The following is a 17,021-nucleotide window of genomic DNA, read 5'->3' as shown; positions in this document are numbered from 1 at the left end:
AGATGACTCTCAAAAGCCTAAATGCCTCAGATACTTGAGATAGTTTTATGCACAGACAGAAGAAAATTTGAGTATGGAAAGGAGGTTGACACAGATTCCCCAGCTGAGTCTTCTTGTGAGCCCAGTTGCACTGCCTGCATTCTAGTGAGTGTTCACTGCCTTAGCAGTGAAGGCAGTTGATAGCTGCCTTTCCTTTTTCCCAAGGCAACTCCCAAGTCCCTGCATTTTACTTTGACAAGAATAGCAAGAAAGGTCCTGTTGAGAGCATACATTACACACAAAATGTCTGAAAACCAAAGCAAGTATAGACTTCTTAAAGCTTAGGACAGAAAGGAAAGCAGCTTCTGAGATATTTCCAGTACCCCACCTCCCTACCATGTAAGAGCCAGGCTGCCAGTGAAATATGTCAAGGCCACATGGCAGCATAGAGGGGCAGATGCATAATGAGGCCATCTCCAAAAAAAGAACAGTTCAGCACTTCCATGCTCCACTTTCTGATAACATGGAAGGAAATGACTCCCAAATTGCTAGAATGATAGCCAAAACAAAGCAGGAGAAGACAGTTGAGAAGACAGGGCTTTTTCCCAATAGCCAAGGTCTCTGCGTTACTTCTTTAGGCTCCTGGAGGCAAGTAAGAATGAGATCTTTAATATTTCATACTATATGGAATAAAATAAAGAACTCCTGAGGTATTAAAAAAGGTACAGATGAGGTAAAATAGAGGAAGAAGATTACAGAAACAAAGCTGCCTTGGGCGGCTCCAACATGAAAAGGAAAGAGGTAATAAAAACACAAGGTAGACATTTCATTCCATTCCTACAGCTCCTTTTTTGGCTTGAAGTGAGCTATAGTTTTATAACCTAGGCTTCTCATATATTTATAGTTTATTGATAGCAACAAAATATATTAAACTATCCATGTCACCAGACTTATCTTTTCTGATCCCTTGATAAAGATAATTTTATCTTTGAGTGTTGAGTTTCTCCTCCTTCTCTGACTTCAAAGATGAGTCTGAGTTTTGTTTTGCAGAACTGGAAGCATGAGGAATTTAGGATGCAAGAAAAGGTAGACCAGAAGGAAACAAAAGACTTCGCACTTGTGGCTGAGAAAAACAACACAGTAAGCAGTGAATGTTTGAGAGAGTGACATGCTCAATAGAGTGAATTAGAAACTTGGACAAAAGGACTTCAAAAGAATCATCATAAAGTTGCTAGTTGTCTGCTCTTTGATGTTTAATTAAAAGTTCGGACTAAATTTTATTTACCTTTAATTATTGGGCTCTTTATTAGATGTCATACTATGCTGAAACTGGAGTCCTAGGAGATTCATGTTAAATTAAGTGATATTTATTTCCAAAGGGGAAAGTGAATCCTAAGATTTTTAATATCCACCTTACTCCTCACTGTGGGGCCAATAAACTTATCCTAATGGTGATGATTTCAGGATCTCATCCCTATCACAGTATTTCACAAAGAGATACATGCTTTTTTAAAAAGATTATCAGACAAGCAGTGATTATAAGAAAACAATTCGTTAAGGTTAATATAGATAGGTATTTATATTTGAATAAATATACACAAGACAGAGGAAAAGAGACTACCGAATGGGGAAAAGAGGCAGGTTGCTTCAAACAATAGGAAGAGCTTTATAATCAATTTTAACTGGATCAGTAAGTTGACTTGTTAGTACAAAGGAGACATATAACTCTCGTGAGAAACTCAAAGTGCATACAGTCATGATCTTATCCGTCACTGTAACATTCATAAGTGCAGTGTGACATCTTCTTAGCACAGACACTGACACTGGAAATATTAACTCCCTTTCTCTGGTGAGATAATGGTAGGATGTACTTTGAAGTATTGGCATATACATATTGATTATTCTCATTTAATCGATAACGAAATGGAGGCATTCAAAACATCAAGTGATTCACCTAAGTGAGCTTTCAATTGAATTCATATCTTTTGACTTCATGCCATTTTATGTAGACTTAGTAGGCTGGTTTACTGGGAGTCTAGCCAATCTTCGATGAGTGGTAAAATTTGGAGTGCAAGACTCAGTCTACTTACTCTACCGACAAGGAAGCCCCTGTGAGAGGGAAAGAATGTAGAAAGATGTAAAGTTGACTGATATACTAATCTTAGACTTTTCCTATACAAATTAGAGCAGAAGAGGGCTAACCAAAAAACTGATGCGTCTAAATTGCGAGGAGCCTGAAGTAACGTAGAAGATGCAGAGATCAATGCTGAGATAAACAGGGGGGCGGCCATCTGTATGGGCATCTGTGAGTGTGCATGTCTACCTCTGTTATTTGCAGTACTGTTTACATTTGTTGCTTCAGTCTAGTGCACAAGTTATTGGACACCAGAAGTCTATGTCTGTGGTTTTACCTGCACATAGAAAATTAAAACTGAATACTGTTTTGTATCACTTTTCCTTTCAAAAAGCCACAAAAGTGCTTCTAGAGACATATCAGGTAAAAAAAATCCCTTAATCTTTATTAATATCAGAGAAAATTAAAAGCCTGAAGAGGTAAGTACATGAGAGTTTCTTCTTCAATGAGCTGAAAATAAAGGTGCTGCTGGAAATATGCAAATGTTTTTTAAATCTGCAGTTTTAAATTGAAATGATCAGAAGAACTACAGCAATGGGAGAGCAGCAGTACAAAAGTGAAAAGAACACTTAACTGGGAATCAGGAAATATGGAACTTAGTCCCTGTTCACCCACTAGCTAGGTGTGTGAACTTAACAAAATCATCTTGGATCCCAAGCCCCTTATAGCATTTCTTAAAATATGTCCTGAGGGGCACACATTTGGCAAGATGCTTGTGAGTATTATATATATATCTGCTATATATCAGATTCTTTAAAACATTCATAAATGACCTCATCTATCTCATTAATTCATTCATTCAACAAATAGTTATGGAGTATGAGCTATAGGCCAGATAATGTTTTTGGTAGTTAGGATATAAAGTCAAAATATAGACAAGGATACTTGTCCCCAAGGAGCTTACATTCTGAGGAGATACAGCCAAACAAAGTAAATGATGTATTGTATACTAGATGATGGTAGGTGTTATGGAGAAGGGGACTAGGGCATGGGAGATTGCAATTCAAAACATTTTTTTAATATATATATATTTTTAATTTATTTTTGAGAGACAGAGTGGGAGTGTGCGAGGGGCAGAGAGAGAGAATGTGACACAGAATCCAAAGTAGGCTCCAGGCTCTGAGCTGTCAGTGCAGAGCCCATCATGGGGCTCGAACTTGGCCTCTTAACCTACTGAGCCACCCAGGTGCCCCGGGAGATTGCAATTTTAAACAGGGCAGTCAATGGGGCACGTGGGTGGCTCAGTAGGTTAAGTGTCTGACTTCAGCTCAGGTCATGATCTCACAGTTTGTGAGTTCGAGCCCCATGTGGGGCTCCAGCACAGAGCCTGGAGCCTGCTTTGGATTCTGTGTCTCCTTCTCTCTCTGCTCCTCCCCCAGTTGTGCTCTGTCTCTGTCTCTTAAAAAATAAGGAAATGTAAATAAGAAATTTTTTAAAAAATAAAGAGGGCAGTCAAGGGTGTTGTATGTAAGTGATGAATTACTGAAGTCTTACTTCTGAAACCAATATTGCGCTGTATGTTAACTAATTAAAATTTAAAAGGAAATAAATAAAGACGGTAGTTAACAAAGGCCTCACTAAGAAAGTGACATTTGGGGAAAGACTTAATGGGACGAGTGAAGGATCCATATAAAGGGAGAGAATTTAAGGCAGAGAATTTAAGGCAAGAAAAAGTCCCAAGAAACAGCAAGAAGTCAGTGTGGGGCAGAGTAGAGCAAGGGAGGGAGAGAGGTAGGAAAGGAGAGTCAGCAGATTTGCTGCCAGATAACAAGGAACCTTGGAGACCACCGTAAAAATTTAGGTTTTTAGTCGGCTGAAAAAGTAGGGGCTATCAGAAGAGTTGGAGAAGAGACGTGATTTCATTTTCATGTTTAAAAGATCACTTTGGCTGCAGTGATAGAAACTGAGTGAGGCTGAGAGAGGAAACAAAAGACCAGACGGACCTTATTGCCATAATATGAGAGTGAGAATAATAAGGACTTGCACAGAATGGTAACAATATAGGTGGAGGGAGCTGGTGGCACATACTTGGGAAATAGAGCCAGTGAAATTTTCTGATGGACTGAAAGTGGGGTGTGAGAAAAAGAGAAGAGTCAAATGTGACTTCAATGTTTTTTTTCCCAAAGCAACAAATAAGCTAGAATTCATTAAAAACTAAGATGGAGATGATTGTAGGAAAAGTAAGTTTTGTTTTTTTTAAGTTTATTTATTTTGAGAGAGACAGAGACAGCATGAGCAGGGAAGGGGTAGAGAGAGGGAGAGAGAGAGTAAGAAAAGTAAGTATTTTTAAAAATTTTTAAATTATTTTTAATGTTTTTCTTTAAATTTATTTTTGAGAAAGAGAGAGACAGAGAATGAGTGGAGGAGGGGCAGAGAGAGAGGGAGATACAGAATCCGAAGCAGGCTCCAGGCTCTGAGCTGTCAGCACAGAGCCCAACACGGGGTTTGAACTTGTGAACCACGAGATCATGACCTGAGCTGAAGTCGGACACTTAACCGAGTCACCAGGTGCCCCGGAAAAGTAAGTTTTTAAGGGCATATCAGGAACAAAGTTTGAGGTGATGAGCAGGACATATGAGTTCCAGGAAGAGAGATGGGCTGGTGATGTAGGAACAGAGGTTGATAATTAATAGATGGTATTTAAAGCAATGAGACTGTGTTCAACAAGAGCAAAGACATCTGTAGACTAAATCCTGGGACCCTCCGACATTTGGAGGTCAGAAAGTTAATGAGGAATCAGTAATGGCAGTGGAAAAGTAGCCAGAGAGTAGAGGCAATCACAGAAAAGTGTGGTGGCCTGGAAGCAAATGATTAAAGATGGAAAAAAATGACCATGTCAAATCTATTACTAGATCAGGTAGGATGAGAACAGAGAACTGAGCACTGAGCACTGGCTCTAAACCCTATGAAAAAACCAGTTTCAGTAAAGTTATTTAGACCAAAGGCTGACTGGAGTGGATTCAGTGAAAAAAAAAAAAAAATGGGTAGAGAAAAATTGGAGACGGCTGGTAATCTTTAAATTCCTCTTTTAAATGAGAAAGAACTGAGAGCTGATGGGGGGTGGGAGGGCAGGGAAGGTGGATGATGGGTATTGAAGAGGGCATCTTTTGGGGTGAGCACTGGGTGTTGTATGGAAACCAATTTGACAATAAATTTCATATATTTAAAAAATAAATAAAAGTACTTTGAAAAACAAAAACAAAAATAAAATAAATTCCTCTTTTATCTGTTCTTTCTGAAACATTTCCAACCTTAAGGTAGTCTTGAATTATAAAATAATTTCTCCTATACCACCAACACCTTGTACTCGTCTTTAATGTCTGTGTAATGCCAAGCATATGGACGATATGTGAAAAATTCCTCAGCTATCTGAATGTTTCCAAATACACATGCGTTTGAAATAAAACAAGTAAAATATCTGAATGAGTAACTGGATATTTCATGGGTATATCTGTATGTGTACATGGTATCAGAGTTGGCTGTCTGCAAGACAGAAATTATTCGTAGTAATTAACTATGCAGTGATTTATAGTTCCTGTTGGAAGGATATTCGTGTGTTAATTCAAGAACCTTATATCTTCTTATATCTTATATCTTCATGTTTGTTAAAAATGCCAAAAATCCATAATATTCAGATCTTTCTTTGTGCTTGGTAAACTTAGACACATTAATTTACTTTGGCATAATCAATCCAGGTAACCTCACATTGACCAGAATCATGATTACAGCTGAAGTGTACACATTATATACACTTCACTTAGGTCAATAAATGTTAGTTAAGCAAAAACTAAATAAAAGATACAACATTTCAATATTCTGGGAATTTCACTTTCTTTTATCCTCAGGTCTAGAGTATAAATGAAACACAAAACATAAATTCACAGTTTGATAACTAATCTATAACATTTTACAAGTCTAACCTAGTGGTTTTCAAATCATATTGTACAGCAGAGTTACCTAGAGAGCTTGGTAAAACACAAACTGCTGACCCCACATCCAGATATGGATCGTTTGAAATTATTCTTGCATGGGTAAAAGGTAAGAAGAGATGCCGAATGACTGAGGGATAGACTGGGCTGGTCAATTGCTGATTTGCTCTCATATCTATCTCTACTTTTTTCCCTTCTGCTCTATATCACAGGAATCCTTGTTCCCCAGACTGCTTGCTGCCTGCTGACTCACAGTTAAATTTGGACAATGAGGATTAAGAGCAAGGTTAAAGGAACCAGGGAGACAGAAACCAGTGTATTTGTTTTCTGATCTCTCTGCTTGTGGATATGACCGTGGCTTCTGCATGGCTCCAGTTCCCAGGGGGCAACTCTTCTGTCTGTGGTCCCAGCTTCTTCTGGACAGTCCCCATCAAGAACCAAGATTCAGCAGCATGGCCCTAGATTTTGTGCTCTGGTGACACTACACCTGACCTAGGTCCTTTCAGCACCTGGCCTAGCATCAGCTTCTTGATATTGCTAAACTCAGTGTGGCTAAGTCGATCCCTGCTTAATTTCTCCCATTTCTTTCATGTCTATCACCAATGCTCCACAGCAAATTCCTCAAATGTGTTTTCCTGACTGCGCTTGGACTGATATGGTTACTAAGGATTTAGTAATATATGTATAGTTTTTATTTTAGCAAACCACAGCCTAGGCTAGCATAACATGTCAAATTCAGACATGACCCTGTGTCTATCTGACCCTGTGTGCAGGCCAATCCTTTCTTGCATTTCCTGACCTCATACTTAAAGTTTATAGACAGTAAAAATATAAAAGATATATTGGGAGGAGGGAGAAAAGTACTGGGGGAAGGGTCTTATGGTATTTTTTGTCACCCATGGCTGAACCTTAGTTGACAGAATAAAACACTAGCCTTTGATGTCACTGTTTTGTAACGTTGAAGGGCCATCCTAATGTTCAGAACAAGTATATATCATACACATACAATATATATAATCATATCATATATATAAATATAATATATATATTAATGTAAATCATTCAGAGGAGATCTAGAATTATTATATGTGGAGAAAAAGTTAATCATTTAGAAATTTACTTTAAAACTTGGGAAATATTTAACCTGTATCAGAAAGTCCCTTTGCTAAAGGGAAAAACTCAGATTGTCGGAAGACATTTAATGGGGTGTGTACATGAGTGTGAGTGTGTGTATTTGTGTGTGTGTGCAACTGCATGTCTGTGTGTGTTTGTTAATGTCTTTTAAGATATCTGCCTGATTTCATTTCTTATTTTATAAGTTCAGATTATTTCCAGAGCCTGCTGAGGTCTGGTTAGTCAGGATCAGCATGGGTGCTAGTCCGAGGGTAGAGGGCTCTGAAAAGCAGGGGACAGAAACCCCACCATAGCTTGTTCTGAGAGAGTAAAGGCAGCACGTTTAGACTTGTGAAAGCGGTGAGCCATGTTACAAGTGTCAACGCACGTGGGCTCCAATTTTAAGTATACAAACAGTAAGTAGATATTTACTTAGATAAAGGTGATATTTAAATGCACCTTATTTTGTTGATGGAGCATTGCCCATCTCTGAGGCACACATAGTTGATGCTGTCACTATTGATTCTATCACACACTTTCTGGACTGCGACCACAGCTCATACTAGAATTACTGACTGAAGGAAATAGTGATTTAAGTAGCCTTAATTTTCATTAATACACAGAGCAAATGCGGTGCAATTTTTCTCTCTGATATATGCACGATATTCCAAGAACTGATGTATCTGCTGCTCCTCAGTGATTTTATCCATTTGTAACACAAGGTATGTGTTAGTATGTGTGCCAGCCACTGTTCTCCCACATTCTATGGCATTGAACCATGTGGAAAGTCCAACAGTGTGATCAGCTACAAAATCTTGGCAAGACCTAGGACTGATTTCTTCCAGAGCATAGTATGTGTTATAAATGCTGTAACTAGTTGTCTGTTTCTTAGCAATAGTCTGATATATCCATTTGTAAGTTTATATTACATAAAGTACAATTATGAACGATACCTTGGTAGCTCTGTTTTGTTTTGTTTGTTTTCCATTTCTTAGAGAAACAGAATCCAATAATTTTACTAAGGGAACTATTACCATATATTTGTTCTAGAAAAAGTATCTTGATTTACTAGAGAGTTCTATCTTATCTTTGAAAAACCTTGCTGAACTTTCATGTTTTCAAAAGACAAGTTATTAGATATGAAGAGTCACGTGATCCATTTTCTGGCCTAACAAAAGTAGATTTTAGATACTCAACATTTTATTCACAGTTAAGCTTTCTTTTTCATCTGCTTCTGGGAAATCCTTTCATGTGTAGGTTTTCTTATCCTAATGGAGTCCTGTTACTTTTTATATATTTCACATTATTTTGAGTTTTAACATTATAATTTTCTTTCTGATTTTATTCTTAACTGACCCAGTTTTGCTCCATTGATCTATTTTTTATTTTATTTTTTTGATATTTATTTATTTTTAAGAGAGAGAGAGAGAATGGGAGAGGGGCAGAGAGAGAGAGAGAGGGAGACAGAGGATCTGAAGCAGGCTCTGTGCTGACAGCAGCAAAACCTATGTGGGTCTTGAACTCATGAACCGTGAGATCATGACCTGAGCAGAAGCTAGATGCTTATCTGACTAAGCCACCCAGGTGCCCCCCACTTTTTAAAGTTTATTTATTTATTTTTGAGAGAGTGAGGGAGAGAGAGAAAGTGTGGGAGGAGCAGAGAGAGAGAATCCCAAACAAGCTTCGGCGCACAGAGCCTGATGTAGGTCTCAAACTCATGAACCATGAGACCTGAGCTGAAATCAAGAGTTGGAGGCTTAACCCACGGAGCCACCCAGGCACCCCACCCACTGATTTATTTTTTAAAGGAGAGATAAGATAAATCAAAATACTAAAAAATGTAAAATGTTAACTGAAAATGTAAGTTCAAAGCACACGAAAATATTTTGGTCTAAATAAATTGCAGCCTGTTAACTAAATCTTAGCTCAGCAAAAGTAAACCTCAGAGTGCTTGACACTCATGCACAGATTTTAAACGTTATAGTTAAAGAATTACATTTTCATAATTATGTTAAAAGAATTTGACAGCATATCAGGGAAAACCATGACTGATCTGATTTTTACAGTTAGTAAAGTGCTTGTGAACAAAATCTCTTTTCAAGCCTTTTCCCTCTGAAACTACCAAAGGAGCCTGGAGACCTAACAGACAGTGGTGGACCAGCAGACCTAAACTACACTTTGGCCTCCTTCCAAACCTTCGATACTCAGGGCACCAATCTTAAACAGTCATGGGTGACCTTTTATTGAATTTCTTCAGGTGTTATATGGGCTGTAGCCAGGCATGGCAGATTTCTTTTTCTAAAACCCAGAATACTACTTTTTTCCTCCTGAGTAATGTTCTATCTCTGTATCGTATGGGAGGCATAATCTTCTGCTCTCTCTGGGTCCCTCAAGGGCTTTCTGGCTAGTTCTAGGGGTTTGACCGTTGCAACCTTTTGTAGAGCCTCTATGCAGTGTCCAGAGCCGATCCTTAGCCCCTTGCAACTGTCCTATACTTTCCACATGTCTTTACAATCTTCATGTCTCTTGGAAAATGAAACTAAAGAGAAATAAAGGAGAAAACCCCTCTTCCTTGATTCTGTTGCTTTCAGCTTATTTTTTCATTCTTTGTAGTCACTACCGACCTTCCTAGGAGGGTAGCTTTTGCTCTGGTTGTCCACTTGTACAATACGAGTTCTCTTCTTAAATGCCTTAGATGTGGTTCCACTCCATGTTTTTATGTAAATGGTTCCATGCAATGTTATCAATGCTCATAACCACCAAATCCAACAGCTTCTCTTTAATCCCTCTTTTTTCTTCATCAACACATTTGTTATTCTTGTTTACCTTATCCTGTCTAAAATCCTTCTCATTTAACTACAGTGATGCTTGAAGCCCCTCAATCTTGAACAATTTCTCCATATTTTGTGGGTTCTTTAATCCTTCTTTTCTTGTACTTAATGGATAGTCTCCTATCATATATGTGTATTTCTCACATCGGTTGAAATAGATTATTCATTCAATCCCAATATCACAAAAGACATCCCTTAAGGTAAAAAAAAAAATTCCTTTGGAAGACAGGGAATTTTTTTTAAAACATGTAGAATAATGTAAAATTCAACCATTTAATTCATAAATCATAAAATAAACGGGGTTAATGAATGGATAGCACATCCAAAATGGATTAGTAAGTGAAAGTAATGGTTTACAGGATTAACTCATCCTTTTAACACTGACGGAAATTATCCTTAATTTTACTGTGAAAGAAAAATAATAGATTATATGGATTATGGGTACGATTCAGCATGGTAATTCTTTTCCTCCTTTACAAACACCCTAACCTCTATTTACACGGTTAATAAAGCTTTATAGTTTCTTTCTTGAATGGAGTATAACTCAAATGATGCTTTGAGTTACAACTTTTCTGCATAAGGAACAACCCTACATATGTCAGTATAGTGCATAGATCAGATTTGGACTTTTGTTATGGAAAACAACCAAAGTCATATCACAAAATTCTGTGCCAAATCTGTGACAGGTTGTCTCAAAAGTATGTTGACATAATAGAAAACAAAATATCAGGAAACATTCACTATGTTAAGACAACTGCCTAGCTAATGAAATATAATTGGTTTGATGCAAAAGTCCACCATGTTTTCAAGGAAGAAATATATTTACAAGTTTCAAATATACTTAGTTATATTTATTTAGTATACTACATGAGGTCTTATGTTTTCAAACTTTTTAAACTTCTGTTCCCATGAAGAGTTTAAATGACTTGAATGTAGGGATTTTTTTTTGAGTTTTGTGTCTCAGACAATAATTTACTCATGACTTGTACATATTTCAACAATGACTTATACATATTTTTAAGGTGACATAATTATTTTATGTATAGTATTGAAGCCCCTTATAGACTTTGCCAACAACCTACTTTTAAATATATTTTAAGTAATGAGGACATATCATTGGTTCACAAATATTAGTATCAATTAAAAATAACCTAAAATGTTTATTAAAACACAGATTATAGGGAAAACTCAATAGTTCTGTAGAGAGACTTAGGAATTTGCATTGCCAACAGGTTCCTAGGTGATGTTGATTCTGCTGGTCCTGTGATCACACTTTGAAAGAACTGATAGAAATAGAAAATAAGTTATAAGAATTCTGGGAATTCCAGAGGTGCTTGGGTACTTCAGTAGGTTAACCTTCTGACTCTTGATTTCAGCTCAGGTCATGATCTCACGGTTCTGGGATCAAATCCCAAGTCAGGCTCTATGCTGACAGTGCGGAGCCTGCCTGGGATTCCCTCTCTTTCTTTCTCTCTCCCTGTCCCTCACTTGTGCTCTCTTGTGCTCTCTCAAAATAAATAAACAAACATTTAAAAAAAAGAATTCTGAGAATTCCAAATTTAGATAACTTGTATAAAAATTATCTACCCACATCCAAGTTAAAATAAGCCATTTTTCATTAATTACTAATGCAAAATAGTTTTGTTTATATTATTAACTTTAAGTAGTTAAATTTAGAATTCACAAGAATGCTGGCTGCCAAAAAGTTTCCCTGCATTTAATTTCATTTTGGTATAAAAATAATATTTTATGTGAAATAAAATAATATAAAAACTGCAGGTGAAATTTTTAACTATCCACACTTGAACTTGCATATGCCATTGTAATATTTTGATGCAAGATTCACTGGGTTATGAAAAGTCCTAAACACTCTGCCACCAACGGTATTTTAGATAAAGTATCAGAATACAGAGCAGTGAAAAAATTGCCAGTGATTTGATAATAGACTTTCATTATAGCTTTTGGTTAAAAATACTACAATATTTTCTACTTTATTAAAACCTAGTTTCTTATCATTGTAAATATCTCAATATTACCACACATTTATATCACTTATTGATGAACTCCAACTACATTTTTGATTCTCTGGCTTTGAATTGCTCAAATGTTGTGTGCTTACTTTTGTGGGGAAAAGAACTGCAGAATTGAATAATAAAAAAACATGCTGAAGTGTAAGATACATTTCTATAGGCTTGGATGCTTAACAGTTTCACATAAAAATTGCAATGATCCTATTCAATAAATTAGTTCCTTAGTTCGTATCACTTTTTGTTACTTGTATAACTTGTATTCTATCTGATTTTCTCCTTGTATATGTGTGATATATCTGATATAGATTATAAATCAAAAAGTTAATTATTCATTAAACCCTTTTACATGGTTAAGAATTATACAAACTTTTTAGTAGACTCAATTGAGATTCTTAACTATAAGTTCCTTATTTTAGATTTTTGGTATCTTCCAGTGGCACTAAAATTAATGTCCTAGCATGAGCAGCAGGACATCAAGAGTGCAATCAAGGCAGTGAGGCAGGTGACGGTCATGCCACCTTGGCAATCAGTCTTTTTGATTCAGATAAGCTCAAAGTTGCTCTCCCATCCTTACCCCATGTGTCTTTCCCCCATTGACCTCTTTGTTTGACCTGTCCTGAAAATTTATAATCAAGAAATTATTATTGTTGCTTTCTAAAGCTGGTATACTTACAATCAGGAGGCATCTTTTCCATAAAAATTGCGTAATATTCTTTTAGAAGTTCAAAATTTTCCTGATTAATACTTTCCTGCAAGGAGACATCTCCAAACCTAAAAATAGAACAAAGAAAACAGTTATGGGTTATAAAGATGCTCCTGAAAGTAACATTTTTTAACCTTTTATTTTTAAATAGATGCCAGACTAAAACCACCTCCTCCTTTTGTTTAGAATTAAACATATCCCCAGTATTCTGCCATTAACTCATGTTAAAATCTAGGCACTCTTCTGGATTTCCTCTCTTTTCTCCACCCCATCCAGTATTTATTGATCTTTTCACATCTCTGGCAGTCTTTCCTTCTTTTTCCTTAACACCGTAATTGTATAGTAGACATTTAATTACATCCACTCTAGACTGGGTATACAGCTTCCCAAATACCCCAATGCTATGTCTTCAATCTCCTTCCCTTCCAGTCTCTCCTTTACATCACGGTCAGATCATTCATTCATTCGACAGATATTTGTTTAACTTTGACTATATGCCCAGAGCTGCATGTGCAATAAACACAACGTTGGAGAAGTGAGTCTAATACCTGTTCTTCATATCAGCTCACTAAACTTCACTGCCTCTTCTCTCCCTATAAGGACAAAGTCCAACCCCCTTAGTTTAGCATCTAACTTCTCCACCAAACCTTCCAAAAACCCTCATAGAAATGTAGTTACACTCTTCTCCCTCATCGGCAGCATTTTGATACCTTTGGAACTCTCCACATGTAATTCTCCCTCTAACTAGAATTTTTTTGTCTTCCTTGTCTGTTTGATCAATTCATCCTTCAGGCTTTAGGCTCATGTATTCCATGAAACCTTCCTCATGTATTCCCCTCCCATCTGTGAATCACTTTCTTTCCTCCACTATTCCTGCCCCTTCCACATCTTTGCTTATTGCATGAGTCAAACTGTAATGTATTACTTGTTGACCTGGCTTCCTTACTGGATGGTAAGTTCTTTTCAGACAGGGATCATATCCATTTTTCTTGTCACATTGCATGCTCCCTGTGTCCCTTAGCTTGGCAGAGTAGTGCCTGGTACAAGGTCAATGCTCAATATCTATGCTGAGTTAAAGTTGGAGAATAAGAATATAGATGAAGGAAAATCTATAGGAGAGCTTCTCTTAAACACTGAAATACACTCTTCTAACTTTTTCATACATTATAATCAACTGGTATTAAAAAAATATCATCCTTGCTGGAGAAATACTATTGTTATGGACTTAATGTTTGTGTCTTCCCCCACAAAATCATATTTTGAAGCCCCTAAACCCCAGTAGCTGTGTTTGGAAATGGAGATTCTAAGGAAGTAATTAAAGTCAAATGAGGTGGGGGCCCTAATCTAATAGGATTGGTGTGTCCTTGCAAAGAGAGACACCTGTGAGCTCACCGTCTCTCTCTGTGCACACAAAAGAGATCAAGGGAGCACACAGAGAGAAAGTTAGAGAGACTTCTCACCAGAAGCCAAGTTGGCTAGAACCTTGATCTTGGAATTCTCAGCCTCTGGAATGAGGCTATACATTTGAGATATACATTTGATATACAAATGAGATATACAAATGAGATATACATTTCTGTTGTGTAAGCTGCCCAGTCTGAAGGATTTTGTTGTGTAGGCCAGAGTAATTAGTACTTATTTAATTAAGAATGGATACACATAGCATACAAGTTGGCAATGGGTAAATAGTTCGTAAAGTATTGAACCTGTATTACATAGCATACCTAACTTGCAGATGTTGCCTGGTAAAGCTCAAAATTCAGAATCAGAGAAATAAGACTCAGAGAACAGAGACAGAGTGATTTACTTAAATCAGTAATTGGTTGATGTCTAAGTGTCAGCCTTCCCTCTTCTCTTCAAGTTTTTCTATACTTTGTCATTTGTCTCCTTTTCAAGTCTTATGTGTTTTTACAGCTTCCAGATATGAAAAAAGTGTATGTGTGCGTGGTGCACGTGTGTGCACACACACATAAAATATGCAAGATCGATAAGAGAGAAGAAAGGGAAGGGACATTTTATTTTTTGATGTTTATTTATTTTTGAGAGAGAGGGAGAGAGACGGCGAGCTAGAGCGAGCACAAGTGGGGGAGGGACAGAGAAAGAGGGAAACACAGAATCCAAAGCAGGGTCCAGGCTATAAGCTGTCAGCACACAGCCTGATGTGGAGCTCGAACTCATGAACCGTGAAATCATGACCTGAGCCAAAGTTGGATGCTTAACCAACTGAGCCACATGGGCGCCACAAAGAAGGTAAGGGGCTTTTTAAAATAAAGTAACTAACAACTGAGATAGTCACAGTGACATAAATGATGCAAATTAACCGAATGTAGAGGGCTTGAAAATACAATGCTAACTATTCCTTGAAAGTCTGTACATGGGACTTCCACATCTCTCAAGATGACATTCACAGGTCTTAACTTACTAATTCAAACCGCAAACACTCTGTAGTTTCGTGTACCAAAGAAGAGATCATTAATTTAGAGTGCTGTTTTGTTTTTCCACCCAAATTGTGTAATTTACGTTCATAAATATCATTCATCTCAACCACTGAACTTGCTGTGAGGCACATATATACCAATGACTGGAATATAATCTGACTTCAGGTACTTATTTGCAAAAGTGCTCAATTATCAAAGAAAACTTGTACAACACAGTGAATACAAATATATTCTGATTTATGCATAGTATAAGAAAAGAGATTAATGGCTTCTGTACAGTTTGAAATTAAACATGAAATACAAAGCTGCCACCTAATTTTGTAACTGACAAGTGAGAATTATGAAAACCTATGCTGTTCAGGAAATATCTTTTGGATAAGAGGGAGAGAAGGAAAAATCATTTTAAATGTTTATTTTTGAAGGAGAATGAGAAAGAGTGAGTGTGGGAGAGGCAGAGAAAGAGGGAGACACAAAATCTGAAGCAGGCTCCAGGCTCTGAGCTGTCAGCACAGAGCCTCACATGGGGCTCGAACTCACGAGCCGTGAGATCATGACCTGAGTCGAAGTCAGATGCTCAATCGACTGAGCCACCCAGGCACCCCCAACCCCCCAAACGTAAAACTTCTAAAACTGGATACACACACTGTACTTGGAAACATGAAGAAAGTTAATCCCTGTAAATAATTTGGTATTGGCATCAATATTTTCCTCATTCCTTTGCCACATTTAAATTTGACATTGGCCAGGGATCCTTAAATGTGAATATTTGTCCTTGCTATCTCAAATAACTTGGTAGTGATGAAAAGGGAGAACGTTTGCCATGAGTCTTTCTGAGTTCTGTGTTCTGTGCACAGAAGCGTATGGAATTGCTCAGCATACCCATACCAATTAAAAAACATGTGTAGTACTGATCTGACACTTGAAGCTTACCTCTCAGCAAGAGTTTGTTGCTCATTGATTCCAACATTAAAAAGTACTGGATACACATGAAGCAATTGCCCTTCTTTAATCTGCAGGGGCAGGGCCTCAAACATTCTCGCTGGAAGCTTCACCTCTACCACGTAATGTTCACTAAAGAAAGCGGAGGGCAAAGAGAAGGAGCATTGTTCATTTCATTCAGTTTTATTGGAAAGAAACAATAAAACAGTTGGAACATAGAGCTGATTTAGGTTTCTGGCTGCTATCTGCTTATTTTCTGTTATTAATTCATTCAACAATCATTTCATTCACTTCACTATTAAATTACTTGGCATAAAGAGTTATTTTCATTTTTTTATTTTTCTCCATTACTTTGAGATCCTTTAGGAAAGGAAGAATGTTTAGTTCATTTGTACACCAGGGCCATGTGCATAAGAGACTCAATATTTATCTTCTTGATTTAATTATTTTTAAAACCCAGTCAGTCTCAAGAATAAGGAAAGTAATTTAATGATGGATTTTTCAATATAGTGAAACTAATAAGCCCAATCACTTAAGGCATTACTTAGCATGGCTTGATTATTATTATTATTGATGAACCTCCCTCTTTGCGATGGCTTGATGGGAATGTAACTGTTTCATTATTTAAGATGTAACCTTTGGGGGTTCCTGATCAGTTTTGCAACATTAGCACATCACAGGAATGGTTTTTCACTGGAAATTTCCATTAAAAATTACCCCTACTGTTTGGTGTGGAAAATTTAAATTAGGATTCACAGAATATGGTCAACAAGAATAGCTGCTTGTACATTTTTAAACTTGACATCTTCTGATGCAGTGTGAATTCAGTATTAAAATATAGAGAGTTTTGTTCAGAGTTTATGAAAATCCATGTGTTTCTGGAGCTATATATAGTGCTGGGATCGCAATACATGTATTGGGAAAA

General features: G+C 37.0%; 1 protein-coding gene across 9 annotated transcripts in view; it reads right to left on the bottom strand.

The window, feature by feature from the left end:
- INPP4B (inositol polyphosphate-4-phosphatase type II B) overlaps positions 1–17,021 on the bottom strand; it is a 761,046-nt gene that overhangs the window by 64,239 nt on the left and 679,786 nt on the right. For all 9 annotated transcript variants that reach the window (XM_027066653.2, XM_027066662.2, XM_053216924.1 and 6 more), the window contains 2 exons: positions 16,088–16,228; positions 12,690–12,787 (listed from right to left, as the gene is read on the bottom strand). In XM_027066653.2, coding sequence (XP_026922454.2) covers positions 12,690–12,787; positions 16,088–16,228 — 239 coding nt within the window. The remainder of the gene's footprint in view (positions 1–12,689; positions 12,788–16,087; positions 16,229–17,021) is intronic.

Source organism: Acinonyx jubatus, chromosome B1 (assembly GCF_027475565.1).
Source record: "Acinonyx jubatus isolate Ajub_Pintada_27869175 chromosome B1, VMU_Ajub_asm_v1.0, whole genome shotgun sequence".
Taxonomy (NCBI): domain Eukaryota; kingdom Metazoa; phylum Chordata; class Mammalia; order Carnivora; family Felidae; genus Acinonyx; species Acinonyx jubatus.
The sequence above is the reverse complement of the archived record's forward strand: the minus strand, read 5'-3'. Positions and strand labels throughout refer to the sequence as shown.